General features: G+C 44.5%; 1 protein-coding gene across 2 annotated transcripts in view; it reads left to right on the top strand.

Moving 5' to 3' along the window:
• The first annotated feature begins 95 nt into the window (after nt 1–95).
• The window catches only part of ATAD2 (ATPase family AAA domain containing 2), a 40,532-nt gene continuing 23,572 nt past the window's right edge, over nt 96–17,055 (top strand). Inside the window, exons 1-6 of one of the 2 annotated variants that reach the window (XM_075085747.1) lie at nt 96–488; nt 6,724–6,866; nt 7,378–7,427; nt 8,686–8,836; nt 10,319–10,412; nt 14,400–14,466. In XM_075085747.1, coding sequence (XP_074941848.1) covers nt 270–488; nt 6,724–6,866; nt 7,378–7,427; nt 8,686–8,836; nt 10,319–10,412; nt 14,400–14,466 — 724 coding nt within the window. In that variant the 5' untranslated portion in view covers nt 96–269. The remainder of the gene's footprint in view (nt 489–6,723; nt 6,867–7,377; nt 7,428–8,685; nt 8,837–10,318; nt 10,413–14,399; nt 14,467–17,055) is intronic. The other variant, XM_075085746.1, reaches the window with a different exon arrangement.

Below are 17,055 nucleotides of genomic sequence, written 5' to 3'. Positions count from 1 at the left end.
TGTCGAAGCGCGCAGCGTGTTCTTCCGCCGTCTGGGCCGGGACTAGCTGCCGGAGGGAAAATTAGCCGCGGGGAGAGGGGGCGGAGCGCGCGCCATCGGCCTCCGAGAGGGCGGGCGGCGGGATCGGCAGGAGCCGCCGCGGCCCTCGCGGCGGGGGGAAGGGAGGCAGGCAGGAAGGCGGTGAGGCGGAGGAATCCGGCGTGAGGCGGCGCCCCGGCGGCGCGCGGGCTGGAGCGGCGGGAGCGGGCGCGGGGCCGGCGCGCGCGGCCATGGTGGTCCTACGGAGCAGCGCTGCCCGCCCGGCTGGGCCGGCCGCTTCCCGCAGCCGCCGCCGCTCCCGCTTCGACGTCATGGACTCCAGCTCCGAGTTCCTCTCCCTGGAGCCCCCCTCGCTCAGCGGCCGCCGCGTCTGGACGCGATCCGGGGCCGCCTCGGCCTCCGCCAGGGCCACGGTGTCCCGGGAGAGCAGCAGAATAACCGACGAGGCGGTGAGTACCGGGCGGCGGCGGCGGCTGCTCCCGGCTGCCCCCGGCTCCGCGGGGACACGGGCCTCGGCCCGGCGGGGTAGGAGTTGCGCTGCGGGCCCGGGGAGGCGGCGGGGGAGCGGGTGCCGGTGCCGGCCGGGAGCTGTTGGTGGGCGGGGGGAGCTGTGAAAGCCGGGGCCGCGCGCAAAAGCACCGGGGATCGGTGTCACGTGGAGGAAAAAACGGGGAAAAAAGAGCATTTCGGGCGAGCGCCTACAGCCGTGGCCGCAGCCGGGTACCCCCGCGCCCCGCCACCCGTCTCCGGTCGCCCCGCGGGTGGGGGGGTCCGGGGGAGCAGTGACAGTATCCTGAGGGACGGTCACCGCCTGCCGTGCAGCCCTGCCAATGTAAGCTGCCGACACCGCCTTACGGTGCCGTGTGGTGTCCGTATTTCCCCTTCCCCGTTAATGCTGATTGAAATTTGTTACTTAAAAAGCTATCTTGAAAGATCTTACCACTTTAGTTGTGGTAATGCTTGTAGAGGGAGTGCTCGCTGTTTTGATGAAAAAATTGCATCAAAACCAGCGCTCGACATAAAATATACATGACCTGTCAAGTGTATACAAGTACTACATTGGATACTTCAAGAACAAAGCTCTGTTTAGAAATCAGGACTAATGTCTGCTTAATTAAAGCACTTATGTGTGTAACCTAAAATGGTGATATTCTTACTTTTTATAATTCTAATCTACCCTAGTAGAAAGGAGACAACTTACACGATTATAAAGGATTTTCAGTAGTCCGTGCTATCTGCATCTCTGTGTTGCTACTTTAATAACTGAACCATTTCACACTGAGAAGTTCATTATTTCTAATGTAGCCTTTGAAAGCTAAAACTCTCCTCTGCTCTTTCCAAGTCAGGTTCTTCTCTGTAGGCTGTCCTGCATTTCCATGACAAATAAAGGCAGACCAGATGCAACTCAGAAGTGGTCTGCTCCTCTGGGGAGCCCGCCTTGGGTGGGTTGCTTGTAGTGGACTCTCCCTCCAGCAGAACTCTTTCAGGATTTTCAGTTCTATGGATTAATATTCATTACTTTCATAGAGTCATTAAGGTTGGAAAAGACCTCTAGGAACATCAAGTCCAACCATCAACCCAACAATACCATGTCTCCTAAACCACGCACTGAACTGCCATGTCTACATGTCCTCTAAATACCTCCAGGGATGGTGACTCCACCACCTCTCTGGGCAGCTTGTTCCAATGCCTGACCACTCTTTCAGTAAAGACATTTTTCCTCATATCCAATCCAAACCTCCCCTGACGCAACTTGAAGCCATTTCCTCTCATTCTATCGCTAGTAACTTGGGAGAAGAGACCAACGCCCACCTCACTACAGCCTCCTTTCAGGGAGTTGTAGAGAGAGATAAGGTCTCCCCTCAGCCTCCTCTTCTCCAGGCTAAACAACCCCAGTTCCCTCAGCCGTTCCTCATAGGGCTCATTCTCCAGACCCTTCACCAGCTGCGTTGGCCTTCTCTGGACACGCTCCAGCACCTCAATGTCCTTGTAGTGAGGGGCCCAAAACTGAACACAGTACTCGAGGTGCGGCCTCACCAGTGCCAAGTATAGGGGCTCCTGCTGGCCACACTTATTTCTGACACCAGCCAGGATGCTGTTGGCCTTCTTGGCCACCTGGGCACACTGCTGGCTCATGTTCTGCCAGGTGTCAGCCAACACCTCCAGGTCCTTTTCTGCCAGGCAGCTCTCCAGCCACTCCTCCCCAAGCCTGTAGCGTTGCGTGGGGTTGTTGTGACCAAAGTGCAGGACCCAGCTCTTGGCCCAGTTAAACCTGGTACAGTTGACCTTGGCCCATCGATCCAGCCTGTCCAGGTCCCTCTGCAGAGCCTTCCTACCCCTGAACAGATCGACACTCCCACCTAATTTGGTGTCGTCTGCAAGTTTCAAGACTACTGAACTAAGAAGGAAGATATCCTTTGGATGGTTTTGTTTGGGGTTTGGTTTTTTTTTCCTTTGCAAACAGTCATGGAATCTGCTTAAAGATCACTGCTTTGCTTTTGCAGTCTACACTAGAAATGGTTATCAGAGACTACAGGGAATTCAGCTGCCTGTTGCACATGGGGGAAGGCTGTGCAAAGTTAGGCAGCTAAAGCAGCTGGCATGTGTTTTCAGTGCGGAGAACAGGAATGAGTAAGCTAAATGGAAACTTTGCACTGAAACCAAAGCAGAATCATCATTATGAAACTGGCTATAAGGTTCTTTGTTTTGGTTTCTTTATTTTATTTTTTTCCGTTTTCCAGCTCTCCCATGCTTTGAGGCATGGAGTCATTCTTTCTTCATTTGTAGGATGGCTGGGCTTTGCTGGACCTTTCTAACTGCAGAGGCAATGAAGAGGTGACTGAGACGACAGGGATGATGATGCTGGTGCTAGCTGCATGTTCAAGTCCTAATGCCTCTTCCCTGTCTTGTTGATGTGCAGGGACTTGGTGGTGGTGGCAGCTTTTGCAGTTTTTCTAATATTGGCATGCAGTTTATCTCTAGTTATTTACCTTATTTTATCCATAGAGAGTAAGGAGCATATGGCAGAAGGTCTAAGGTAAACCATCATGTGATGGGTTTATCCTCCTCCAAGTTCCCAGTCCCAAGGAGTCCCGTGGCAGATCCAAAGTGGTTACTGTCCCTTTGGAAACTGTATCTGAAGGTCTATAACCCTGATGTAATTCACCAGGCTGAACAAGATTGTTGTCTTGTGACCTGCATTTGAGGGCAGCGTGCTCCAGCATTCCCTTTTTGTCTGGGCAAAATGGAAGCTGGCACTTTTCCAAGCTAAGCCTTCAAACTTGTCTGTATAGGGACCTCGGCATCAGAGCTCCCAGCTGTCTTGCCTAAGCACATTTATACGTTCTGATATTACTTTGACATAGAGTTACTTCCTCAGAGATGCCAGATAACTAAACACAGTTTTTGTAAAAAGACTTTTTAGAAACAGTTGCTAAGCACTTCCTATAACATGAGAAGAGTAACAAAATACGAAATGCCATCAGAATTTTTTCATCCGCTTGCCTTATCTTTCCAGTTTAGCCATTTGCTTCTACTGAATTTCACTTAATGAATGTGTGTTTTCATCCTGATAGGTTGATAAGAGTTAGTTACTCTTGCTTTGCTGGTGGCTTGCTGGAGTTAACCTAATGGTTCTTGGTGTCTGCCACCTCACTGAACTGGGATGCCTTCCTACGAATGGAGGATGGTCAGTTAGCCATATACACTGTACTGCTTTGCCTGTGTCCTAATAATATGAGCCAAGATTGAGTTAAAAAGACAGCACAGAGGATAACAACTATCACAAGTACTGCATTGTGAATGTTGCATTAAAAATACATTAAAAAGGCAAACAAATACATAAGTATCCATTGAAAGATTTCCCAGGTCACTATATTTTTTTTTCTAACATCTGTACTGACATTCTGTAAGTGTTTGTTCTTCTTTCAATCTGGGATTTGGCCTAGAGATTTGTGAAGTGTATTATTGCAGTCATCTTTTAACTGATAAGGCAAACCTTTAAGATTTCTCCCAAGTAATATTTACTTCTAGGTCAATGAAGTAGAAATATGCGAAGTGGCAGTTATAACTTGTGTACCCTGGAGTTTAAGCAAGCTAAATCTTCCAGGTTGCTCCCAACTTTGGAGTCTAATTTCATGAGTGATCATGTATTTAGAAATAAAGCCTCATACTCAAAAAGTTGTCCTTATTTGAAATTTGGAGTAGCTGAATGTGGTAGCCTTATGAACAGTACAAATGGCCTGATCCTTCTTCCTTCTCTGGCTGATCAGGATTAAAGCCTGTTACTGGGAAAATACACACATACACTTAGAGATGCATATATGTAATGTGGATCCCTGTATTATTTGGTCTTGGACACCCAGTCTGTCTGTAGCTGCCCCCAGATGCCTGGGTCTCCCCAGGGGCTGGCAGCCAGGTGTGTAAGCCGCAGAGGTGCACAGCCCTGTTCCAGTTGCTGGTATTTAGACCCCATGTGTGGCGCTCACATATGCATGCACTGTGTATGGCCCTCTGTAACTGTCCTTAGACACTCAGGCAAACCAATAACCAGTCTCCAGGTAGCCTGGTCTCCCAATTACCTCATGCACAGACACAGATGGGTCCCTGGTCCAGACCTGTGACCTCTCCAGTATGTGCCTGTGGATTTTGTAGGATGATATGTAAGCCGTAGTCATACCAGATGTAGGAATACTATTGAGCACGTTTGTAGGTGAGAGAGCATCGTTATTTCTCAGTCTAGGGGTTTTTTTTCTTAGTTGTCTCAGTGATGAATGCTGAAAGCATTGGTTTAAGTCTCTATGTACTCCTATGTATGAGCATGCACAAAAACCTGCCTTCTTCAAATAAACCTAGGGCTCTGTAAAAAATAAAAACTAGTTGAAAGGCTTCCTGTTATGATTTCTTTCTTAAACCTTTGAGAGAAAAAATGTTAAAGGTGACTCTGACAGATCATGCTGCCTTTCATTAAGCTTTAGGTCTTGTTATATCCATCTGTGCTGGATCCGAGAAGCAGAAAATGTCTTTAGGGTGTTTCATCTCAGATGCCCAAATTCAAAAGCCAGCTATGGGAGGCATCTTGTAAGGCCTCGCTCCACCAGCCTGGAGGACTGCTGGAAGGGAGGAACTCTCTAAAATGAGCAATGAAGGAAAGGTGATTGAAGTCCTCCTCATGCAAAAGGTCTGTCTTAGCATAAGAAGTTGTCAGGTTGTTGTGGTTTAACCTGGTAGGCAGCTAAACACCACGCAGCTGCTCGCTTACTCCCACCGCAGTAGGATGGCGGAGAGAATCAGAAAAAATAAGTAAGATTCATCGGTTGAAATAAACTGTTCAATAGGACAGAAAAGAAAGGGAAAATTTTTATAATAACAATGATAAAAGAAATATACGAAACAAGTGATGCACAATTCAATTGCTCACCACCTGCCAACTGATGCCCAACCCATCCCCAAGCAGTGATTGCTGCCCCCGGCCAACTCCCCCCAGTTTATATACTGAGCATGACATCATATGGTGTGGAATATCCCTTTGGCCAGTTTGGGTCAGCTGTCCTGGCTGTGCCCTCTCCCACCTTCTTGCTGGCAGCTGAGCATGGGAAGCTGGAAGTTCCTTGACTTAGTGTAAGTACTACTTAGCAACAACTAAAACATCAGTGTGTTATCAACATTATTGTCATCTTAAATCCAGAACACAGCATTATATCAGCTACTATGAAGAAAATTAATCTGTCCCAGCTGAAACCAGGAGACAGGTGAATATTGGGGTTGGCTTGTTGAAGGTTGACTGAAGAGAAAAAGGTCAGTTACAGGTTTGCCCAGCTCTGAGGCTCAGGGCTGACCCCTCAGCAGCACGTGGCCGCAGCTGTCATTGCGTGGCCCTGCAAGGGCCTTGCACGTGCATCTTTGCCTTCTTATAGTGACCTTCTTCACACTTCCATCATCATCTCCATCAACTACAAATGGAAGTACCTCTTGGTAAAGTTAGTGTCAAGAAGTAGAAGGAACTTCTCTGTTTTGTGTCCTTTTCAGTGTGAGGTTTCATTTGGCATACTCTTAATGAAACTTTGTGTTGTAAATCAAACAAGCCACCATTCATGGTCATCACAGCTTTCCTCAAGATGTAAGTGATAGTACTCATCATCATTGCAGAAATGCCACGTGAACAAGATCAACAGCCATAAAAAAGTGTATCTTGAGTTCTCTTTCGTTTCCTGTGGATAAATGCTGTCATTAAAAGGAAATCTTTTAATGTCCCTCCAGATGCAGTCATAAGTGGAACAAAGGTAGGAGGAAAACTTTCCTAACTAGATTTTAATCCCAGGACATGCAAGGTCAAGCTTGACTGCTCCTCTGAACCAATTTTGAAATAAAAGGGTTTTGTTTCTTCATGAAATGCTAAGTTATATGAAAGGCTTTGCCGCAGTAATTTTTTCAGAGGTTATTAAGCTCAAGTTTTCCACAAGAAAAGTGTGGCAGAGGGGAGCTTTAGGGTTGAAAGCTGTACCTTGTTTCTTCCTGAGAGCTGCTACTTGGTGCAGAAGTGGTTCAAGTCTTACCTGCCATTAGTTGCACCACTATCAAGTCAGGAGAGTTACAGGATAAACTTGCCTAAATGAGGGAAAATGTCCTTCTTAGCTCAGTATACATGGTTCAGATAAATATGTTCTTATTTCCTTCTTTCCCTAGGAATTTTCCTCTGGCAAAATTGAATGCTTCAATGGACACTGTTTAAGATCAATGAGAAAAAACATGCCGCCCTGTTCAGACTCTAGCTTTGACAAAAGCATGGAAATATTAAATGAAAATGTCAGTCAAAGACACTTCACAAGGTATTGTATTTCTAGGCATCCAATCTCTGTTCAATTAATGGAATTAAAAGGAAAAGTGAAAGCATGCACAATGAGTCATGTCATGATAAATCTACAGCTAAAAATCTGCGGGGGAATATGGTTATGTTAATGTCACTGCCAGAATCTTAGAACTAGAATCACTCTTCTTAGTAAAAGTCTTCTGCTTGTATAATAGACATTCATCTTTTCCCAGCTTCTTTGAGATCTCTCCTTTGCTTTGGTTACTGAGATGTTATATGCATTGTTGAGACTTCAAGATTAGCAGGTTAGGAAATTTATGTCCTTATAGAACTGTCTGCATATGGTACGCAGCAGACTTGGGATCTGAATCCTCCTAATGGTCCACAGGCTTTTCTTTGCGTAATATGGAGCACTGGATTATAAACTTGGTCAGATATAGGAAATATTGGTAATACAATACTTCTATACAATAATTCTAATACAGTAATTCTTTCCTCTCTTGTCTTCTCTGTCCTCTTTCTTAACGTAGGCAGTTGGCAAAGCTGAAATCAGACCCAAAAAAAGAAGAATATAAAGAAGGTAAGTAGTGGTAACTCCCTAGGATTCCTTTTTAGCCTGGTTTCTGAGAAGGATTGTGTTTGGTCACTCCATTTAACTTGGCCCAAAAAACTTGGGAACACATCAACCAAAATTAGCTGAAGTTGTGAGAATAGATATCTCAAAGATAGTAAATTTTCTATGAGTTCTATGAAGAGAGGTAGGTACAAATAGGGAGATATGCTATTAATTCCTTTCAGGCTTGGGGAGAACGCAGTGTGAATTCCAGCCTGCTCTTAGGCGCTAGAGAATCTGTTCCTTAGCTCGTGTTTCTTTGTGACATGGATTTTCTGGACACAAATTACTTGAAAATCGTTCTTGCAAATAGGAGGGAATATTGCAGTATTACAATATATGTGAGTTAAGAAGTAATTCAGTCATGAGACGCACAAACCCACTGATGTGGGGAAGGTGTCACTGAAGTTCAGCCATTTACCTTGGAACTGAATTGCTGTGCTGAGTACACAAGCAGGCTTGGTGTGTGAGGCTGCTTGCCGGCAGCTGAGAAAATCTGTTACTTCCAGGCAGCGGCCTGCCAGCCATGGGCTGAGTGCGGGAAGGGGCCTGAAATGCACTTTGTGTGTTTACTATTCAAGTTCTAATTGTGCACTACTTTCTCACTGACCTTTCTTAACTGTTTTAATGATAGTGCAAGTAATGAACCCGTGGCAAAGGATGCTCTGTGGTAAATACTGGGCAGATCTGTTTTTTAAAGCTCTGGTATTTGGGAGTTTATCTTGAGACATTTCTTATCTCCTAGAGCTTTTGCATCATGATGCAGAAAATGAAAGTGTTGCATGCTTAAACAGCGTACTAAAACCGTGCGTCTTAAGAAGAGACTTCCTGCTTAGATAATTTTTTGAAAAAACTATTAGATACAATTTTACATGAACAGAGTGAAAACACCTTAGAAAGAGGTATTTGTTGTTTTCACTTTTCCAGAAAGGAGTAACTGCAATAAACTTGCCTCCTGCATGGAACAAAAGTTGCATGTTTGTTTTTATCAGATTGGCTTTCCATTCTACTAAAAAGTTGCTACACAAGTCATACTTTTAAGTAGGTACTTTAAACATAAGTAATTTAAGCTGAATGCTGTGGTCATGACAGTAACTTCTAGTTCAGTATTTAAAGAAAAAATCAATCCACTGCAGATTTTTTTACATTTTACTAGAGCATTGGTGAAATAAAGGGAATAACATATTTTCTGTCTCAAAATATTTTATATATTAATGCATTTTAGTCACCAGAACACTGAAGACCAAAGCTGATGCAAAAGCTGCAGAAGTCCACGAAGAAAACGGGGATTTGGAGGTCCGCCAAAGCTGCAGACTTCGACAAAGCCGTTACACCACTACAAATCAATCTGTTTTGTTTGACAAACTCATAACAAAGTAAGTGGGGTTTTTTCATCATCTTGCAAAGCTACTAAAATTGAGCCTTATGAGTGAGCCTTAGCAGTATGGCATTATATTGGCTAGAGACTTTCTCCTTCTTTTGACAACAGAAAAAGGTATTGTTATTCCTGGCAGCAAGAGCTAAATGTATTCAGTGGTTAGGCTGAGACTTCCCTACATGCCCCTACGTATAAGTCCTTGTGATAACTGCTGGGCTGCAGGTTCCTTCCACAGTGGCCCTGTGGAAGTTCCCTGGGTTCCACCAGGGTCACACAGCTTGGATTGCATAATGTTCTTAGCAACCTCTGCTAACATTCCATTGCTATCTTTGGACATCTTCTCGTCCTCTGCCTGTGCTGGTAGGTCCTGTCTACAGACCTATGTAAGGTACTTCACAGCCAAGCTGTTTAACCTGAGTTTTTTGGAAATTGGTGCTTGCGACTGTTTAAGACTTCCAGGTCTAAGAGTGTGTGCAGGAGGATGTATTTGGAAGGTGCTTCACATGTAAAGAATTTAGGCACAGCCAATGGATTAATTGGCCACTGGTTTTCTTCGCTTTGGGATTGCCAGTCAATCTCAAACACTGGTGTTCTCAGTGATTCAATTCCAGGACACTGGTGTCTTTGCTTTGGGATTGCTAGAGCATCTTTTATGTATGGGCTAGGTCAGTTTATGTGTTGTCTTGTGAACCAAAATGATCGCTTTCTGTTGTGACTTTGAGTAGACTTAACTTGCCCTCTATATCAATTTTCTTAGCATTGGAAGTGCCTTCATTTTTAATTTACCTTAATTAATTAACCTTTCTTCCATATTTACCAATATTTTTATAATGCTCAGTTGAGTTAAGATACTGAGGAAAGTTGGATACAGTCAAAGTGAAGTAGTCCTAGTGTTTCTGCCTGTCTGTCCATGGCTTAATTCTCTCTGTGAAGCCCAAATTGACATTGTTTTCTGAAAGGTTTGCAAAGTGTAACAGCAGTGGGATGTTTTTACCAGCATATATAGTCACGGAAAACCAGCACAAAACTTAAATGACAGTTAAGAGAAGAATAATCAACCTGTTGTCTGAGGACAACTGTGAGCTAACATAATGCTGTCATGCAGAACAACTTAAGTGCTATTAAAACCTGCCATGATTTCTTTCTGTTATCTTGCTATAGGCTTCAGAATTCTTTTTTTTCTACAAAGGCAGATGTTCTTTTTTTACTGTGTTCAGCAAGAGGGGAAAATTAACCTGAAAACAATGTATGTTTGCAAATTCACAAATGCTTGTTCTTAAAAGACTTAAAATTTCTTAAAATTCTTAAAATTAAATCTATAATAAAGTAAATATTTGACCTAATTTAAAAATAGAGTTTAAAAGCTTGGCTAAGTGTCAATGACTCTTGCTTTGTCCATACTATATTAAAATGTCATACTGCACCTGGCTACTGTTTTAAATGGGGGATTTTTTTGTACTTATATGTCATCTTATGTTAGTACTGCAGAAGCAGTCTTGCAAAAAATGGATGACATGGAGAAGATGCGTAGACGGCGAATGATGGAAGACCTTGGAGTGTTCCACAATGAAGAAGTAGATACTTATTTTACTATTTTTGTATAAGTAGTGATTTTCACATTGGGAAATTATTTTGTTGTCATTTTAATTTAGCTGAAATAACTTCTGCCAAAGAACACTATAGTCTAAGATAATATTCAGTTTTCCTCACTAATTACAATTTAACATCTTACTGTTACTGTCATGCTACAGGTATGCTCTAAGGGTGGAGGAAGTACCTTACTCAGAAGACATGAAATAGCAGTGATCTGCTGAAATGCATGTCTTATTTATGCTTTCTGAATTTTTTTATCACAGAATCACAGAATGGTAGGGATTGGAAGGGACCTCTGCAGATCATCTTGTCCAAGCCCCCTGCTTGAGCAGGCACACCTAGAACAGGGGGCACAGGAACGTGTTCAGGCAGGTTTTGAATGTCTCCAGGGAAGGAGACTCCACAACCTCCCTGGGCAGCCTGTGCCACTGCTCAGTCACCCTCACAGGAAAGAATTTTCTCATGTTTAGGTGGAACTTCCTGTGTTCCAACTTGAGCCTGTTGCCCCTTGTCCTGTCGTTGGGCACCACTGAAAAGAGTAGAGTCTCATCCTCTTGATACCCACCCTTCAGACAATTATAAGCATTGATAAGTTCCCCCCTCAGTCTTCTCTTGTCCAGGCTAAACAAACCCAAGTCTCTCAGCCTTTCCTCAAGGGAGACGCTCCAGCCCCCTGATCATCTTGGTAGCTCTCCGCTGGACTTGCTCAAGTAGTTCCCTCTCCTTCTTGTACTGGGGGGCCCAAAACTGGACAGAGTACTCCAACTGTGGCCTTGCTAAGGCAGAGTAGGGGGGGAGGACAACCTCTCTTGATCTGCTGCCCACACTCCTTTTAATGCAGCCCAGGATATTGTTGGCCTTCTTGGCCACGAGGGCACACTGCTGGCTTATGGTCAACCTGCTGTCCACCAGCACTCCCAGGTCCTTCTCAACAGAGCCACTTTCCAATAGTTCAGCCTCCAACCTGTACTGGTGCATGGGGTTGTTCTTCCCCAGGTACCGGACGTTATACTTGCTCTTGTTGAATTTCATGAGGTTCCCCTTGGCCCAGCTCTCCAGCCTGTCCAGGTCTCGCTGGGTGGCAGCACAGCCTTCTGGTGTATCAGCCACTCTTCCCAGCTTGGTATCATCAGTGAACTTGCTACGGTTACACTCTATCCCATCATCCAGGTCATTGATGAATATGTTGAACAGGACTGAACCCAGTATAGACCCCTGGGGAACACCAGTAGTTACTGGCCTCCAACCAGACTCTGTCCCATTGATCACATAGAATCATAGAATCATTAAGATTGGAAAAGACCTCTAGGAACATCAAGTCCAACCATCAACCCAACAATACCATGTCTCCTAAACCACGCACTGAACTGCCATGTCTACATGTCCTCTAAATACCTCCAGGGATGGTGACTCCACCACCTCTCTGGGCAGCTTGTTCCAATGCCTGACCACTCTTTCAGTAAAGACATTTTTCCTCATATCCAATCCAAACCTCCCCTGACGCAACTTGAAGCCATTTCCTCTCATTCTATCGCTAGTAACTTGGGAGAAGAGACCAACACCCACCTCACTACAGCCTCCTTTCAGGGAGTTGTATGACCGTCTGAGCTCTTATTGAGCCAGTTCTCTGTCCACCTCACTGTCTGCTCATTCAACCCACACTTCCTTAGCTTGTCTAGGAGGATGTTATGGGAGACAGTGTCGAATGCTGTATTGAAGTCAAGATAAACAACATCCACTGCTCTCCCTTTGTCGACCCAGCCTGTCATGCCATCATAGAAGGCTATCAGCTTGGTCAAGCCTGATCTTTCCTTGGTGAATCCATGCTGACTACTTCTGATAACCTTCTTGTCCTCTACATGCCTGGAGATGACCTTCAGGATGAACTGCTCCACCACCTTTTCGGGGATGGAGGTGAGTCTGACTGGCCTATAGTTCCCCAGGCCCTCCTTCTTGCCCTTTTTGAAGACTGGAGTGATATTTGCTTTCCTCCAGTCCTCAGGCACCTCTCCTGTCCTCCACGACCTTTCAAAGATGATGGAGAGTGGCTCAGCAAGAACATCTGCCAGCTCCTTCAGCACTCATGGGTGCATCCCATCAGGGCCCATGGATTTGCGAGGACCCAGTTTGCCTAAGTGATCTCTGACCCAATCCACCTCAACCAAGGGGATGTCCTCCTTTCTCCAGATTTTCTCTCTCACCTCTTGGGGCTGGGATGCCTGAGGGCCAGCCTTAGCAGTAAAGACCAAGGCAAAGAAGGCATTCAGTAACTCCGCCTTCTCTGCATCCTGCGTCACCAGGGCCCCTTCCTTGTTCAGCAGTGGGCCCACTGTGTCCCCAGTCTTCCTTTTACTGCTGATGTATTTAAAGAAGCCCATCTTGTTATCCTTGACATCCTTTGCCAGATCTAGTTCCAAGTGGGCCGTGGCCTTCCTTGTTGCATCTCTGCATACCCTGACAACATTCCTATATTCCTCCCAAGTGGCCAGTCCCTTTTTCCACATACTGTGAACCTCCTTCTTCCGTTTGAGTTTCTCCAGAAGCTCTTTGCTCATCCATGCAGGTCTCCTGGCTCCTCTGCCTGACTTCTTCCTCCTGGGGATGCACCGATCTTGAGCTTGGAGGAAGTGTTCCTTGAATACTGTCCAGCTCTTTTGGACCCCCCTGCCTTCCAGAGTCCTAACCCATGGGATTCCTCCTAGCAGGTCTTCGAATAGGCCAAAGTTGGCCCTCTTGAAGTCCAGGGTTGTAACCTGACTCATAGCCCTGCTTCTACCTCGCAGTATCCTAAACTCAACCATCTCATGGTCACTGCAGCCAAGGTTACCCCCAACTCTCACATTCTCAGCTAGCCCGCCCTTGTTCGTTAGTATAAGGTCGAGCAGCACATCTTGCCTCAGTAGCTCCTCCACCACTTGCACCAAAAAGTTGACCTCGATGCTCTGCAGGAACCTCCTGGATCATGCATGGCTTACCATGTTGCTTTTCCAGCAAATATCAGGGTGGTTGAAGAGCCCCATGAGAACCAGGGCCTGCGATTCCGAGGCTACTTCCAGCTGTCTGTAGAAGGCTTCATCAACTTCCTCCTCCTGATCAGGTGGCCTTTAGCAAATGCCCATAACAGTGTTGCCCTTCAATTTTTACCCACAAGCTCTCAACTTGTTCTTCTTCCACTCCATGGCAGAGCTCAATGCATTCCAGTTGTTCCCTCACATAAAGAGCAACTCCCCCACCTCGCCTTGCTGTGCCTGTCTTTTTGAATGATTTTTGAAGGGGCACTGTTAACCAACAGCTATTTCAGTGCTTGGGTTTTCACTTCAAATCTCACTAAAACAGAATTCACTGATGTCTGCTTTATGTATGTTTGTTTTTCTGCCAGCCTTGCCTGTGAGCTTAAGTAGTCCTCTGTCCCTAGAAGAACTTATGTTAAAATTATACACAGCAATCATATTTCCTCTGTCTTAGGTTTGCTCTCTTAAGTTCTTCTACTGTCCTTTTGAATGACAAGCACTTCATTTTTAAAATATCTTCATAACCTGCTTTCACAGGGTATATTTTTTCCTATCTCTGTTCCTTGTTTTTTTTTTTTCAAATAAAACCAGAATTGTCCATAGGACTTTGTATATTATCTCCTACATGCCCATATGAATATTTTTTGTCTGCTAGGTATTGCTTTTTTCTGGGTTCTGCCACACTCTTGGATTATTAACCTGTGATTAATTGATACACTTAGTTTTGTATCTGGATAAGTATTTAACTATCACATGTACTAAACCGTAGTTTAGAGCAGAAATTCTTGTTATTAATCCTGGGTGCCAGAATGATGTTCCTATTCTCTCCTCCTGTTCCTTAATTTAATCTTTTGTGTATATAAAGTGTCTTGATAATGTTACTATATAGGCACCAAATACGCCCATGTCAGGTTTTCTGCATATTTGTGACTGATCTTTCTTGTTTCTTTTAATTAGGAAAACCTCGATATGTACTCTCGAGGAAAGAAAGAAATCCAAAGAACTGGCAAAGCTGATAACCAAGGTGGCATTGTAGATTAGTTCTGTTTTAAATTTTCTTTACTATGTTCTAGCCAAAAGCTTTTCTTAGACAAGTGAGATGAACTGAGCTACTGGGTATTTTTCATCGGTTTAAAAAATCTGTATTGCTGTTGACATTACAAGCCATAGTCACAGACTCTAGGGCTGTACTGTAGTGAGCTCAGAACAGATATTCAGAGAGAAAAAAAAAAATCAGTGCTTTTCCAAAATGCTTACATGATAAAAGGCAACAGATGGCTGTGGACAGGTGGGAATACAAAGGAATGGATGGTATTACTTAGAACAAGAAAGAGTAAACTCGCTACAGCAGGAGCATGACAGTTTTCATGGTTTTGAGCAGCACAGCAAGAGTTTTCCAGAAGTAAGGGATGCTGCCAGATGTGTATGGAAAGCTCCTCCTGAGTGTGAAGATCAGCAGGGGAGAAGACAGTGTTGTTCATTTCTGTAGTTAGCAGGTAGTCAGTGGAAGCTGCTGGCCGGGCCTGTAATTCGGAGCTGTCGTCCCAGTACTCAGTGAGAAATAACATGAGGAATAAGGTTAAATCATAAAAGGCTGTACTAACTTTATGTTTGAAGTGAGGGGGGAAATCTTTGTGGTCTTAAGGAGAATGATAATTGTGTTTAAGGCAGGCAGTCCAACAATCCTTGTAGGAGCTTTCTGGCTAGAACAGAATGGAGTGAGATGGTACTTAAGGACAGAAGAGGATGTGGTGGTAGTTGAGCTGACTGGAGTTGGGTTTTGTGATAGACCTCTGCACACCCACAACCCAGCTCAGAGACAGTGGCAGGAGGGGAGCCCAAATAATACCCTGCCAGGCTACTACCAGGCCCATCCCAGGGCCAACACAGCAAGCAGTTCACACAGGACTTACTCTGGGATCTTTAGGCAGGAACCTAAAGCGGGACAGCGAGGAATTCAGATGACTTTAGGAGGATAGAGTGTGGGAAAATAGAGGGGCAAGGGGATAAAAAGGGTTAGTCATGTGTAAATAGTTTGCTGGTCAGTACGCTTCTCTTACTGTGCCCTGTGTCTGATCTCCTGTCTGACCATCAGAACTTGAATGAGAGATGATTTATGACATACCCAGTGAGGGCAGTACCTCATACATGTTACACAGACTGACCACTGGCAATGGAGACCTAAAAAAAGGTTCAAACTAGATGTCCAGGTGTTAATGAGCACTAGGGTGATCTTGTTCTTAATCATGAACAGGCCAGAGAACAGTCCGTGACCTGTTTTTAGGCCTGTTATTAGTTCAGACCTAGCCTGTGGCTCCCAGGTGTGCCCCTTGGTCATCAGACCTCCTTGTAGAGCAGAGAGAGAACACTTGGAGCCACAGGAGGAGCCCATCAAGAGGCTGACCTAAAGAAACCAAGGTAGGGCAAGGCATTAACAGAAAGAAACATGATTGAGTGTGCCAAGGGCTTTGGCTGGCAAGGGAGAAGGACAGCTAACTCATGATTTGGAGATCTAGTTAGGAGAATATCAACTCAAGGCCTTAATAAGAGCAGCTTTAATACAAGGCATTGGCAGTCTGGAGGGAGGAACTACATGGCTTCGTTCAAGAGTGTGGATCTCAGGGTGCTTGGCAGGAGAGACTTGCAGGAAGTAATTATAAATAGTATGTTGAATGGGAAATAAGGGTATGTGGCAATTCGTTTGTGATCAAAATGTAAACTCTGGAATTTTAAATTAGGAAGAAACTAAAATGCTTTTATAATTAAAAGCATGCTAGGAAGGAGTGGGGAAAGTGTGTCAGTGTTGGTGTAAAGAAGATGAGTGGAGCAAGGGGACAGACTAGCAGAGTAGAAAAACAGAGGAATCCATGGCTTTGTGACAGAAGCATTGGAGTACCAAGGACTGGGGATGGTAGTGATGCCAAAATAATTTTTTAGTTTTCCATGTGCTGTGTTATTTATCTTGTGTAACTTATCTTGCATTCAGAAAGCAGTGAGACCCTTTGGGGGCAAGAAAAAAAAGGGTAGTGCTTTCCAAGGAATAAAATGTACTTAATTTTAGTGAGCAGTTAGGTGAATAGAGCATGAACATTCTTTACCCAGTGTCCAGCTATTAATGTGAGGGAACTATTAAGAACCTGCTAGATAATTATATTTTCTGTTTTTTGCATTTTTACCAAATTTCATGGAAAAACTTTCAAGTTACTTTACGGAAGCTAGTGGCATAAACTGTATGCATTTGACATTATTTTCTGATTGGGGAAGTTCAAACCTGTGATTCGCCTAATATTGCTCATATAATCTCTGGCAGAGCTAGGACTTGGAGCTAGATTACCATGCTTAGACTTACCACTATAGAGTATTAAAAGCATTTCCTTGCAACACTCTCTCAAAAGAAGAAGAAATGTCTTTCTGAAATAGTGGTTTTCATAGGAGCTGCATCTTACCTAAGCAAGATGACAGAATTGTTGTTACTAAGACTGATGAGAAGTCACCCAGCAAGTTCAGTGAGGACAGAACAATATATGTGTGCTCCTCTGTGTTTTGTAATATCTGGAATGCGTCATGCATAAATCGGTCTCAAGATTTTGCAGGGTTTCAGATCTATTGTGAA

Source organism: Phalacrocorax aristotelis, chromosome 2 (genome assembly GCF_949628215.1).
Source record: "Phalacrocorax aristotelis chromosome 2, bGulAri2.1, whole genome shotgun sequence".
In the NCBI taxonomy this organism is placed as follows: domain Eukaryota; kingdom Metazoa; phylum Chordata; class Aves; order Suliformes; family Phalacrocoracidae; genus Phalacrocorax; species Phalacrocorax aristotelis.
Note: the sequence above shows the minus strand (reverse complement) of the source record. Positions and strands in the feature narration are given on the sequence as shown.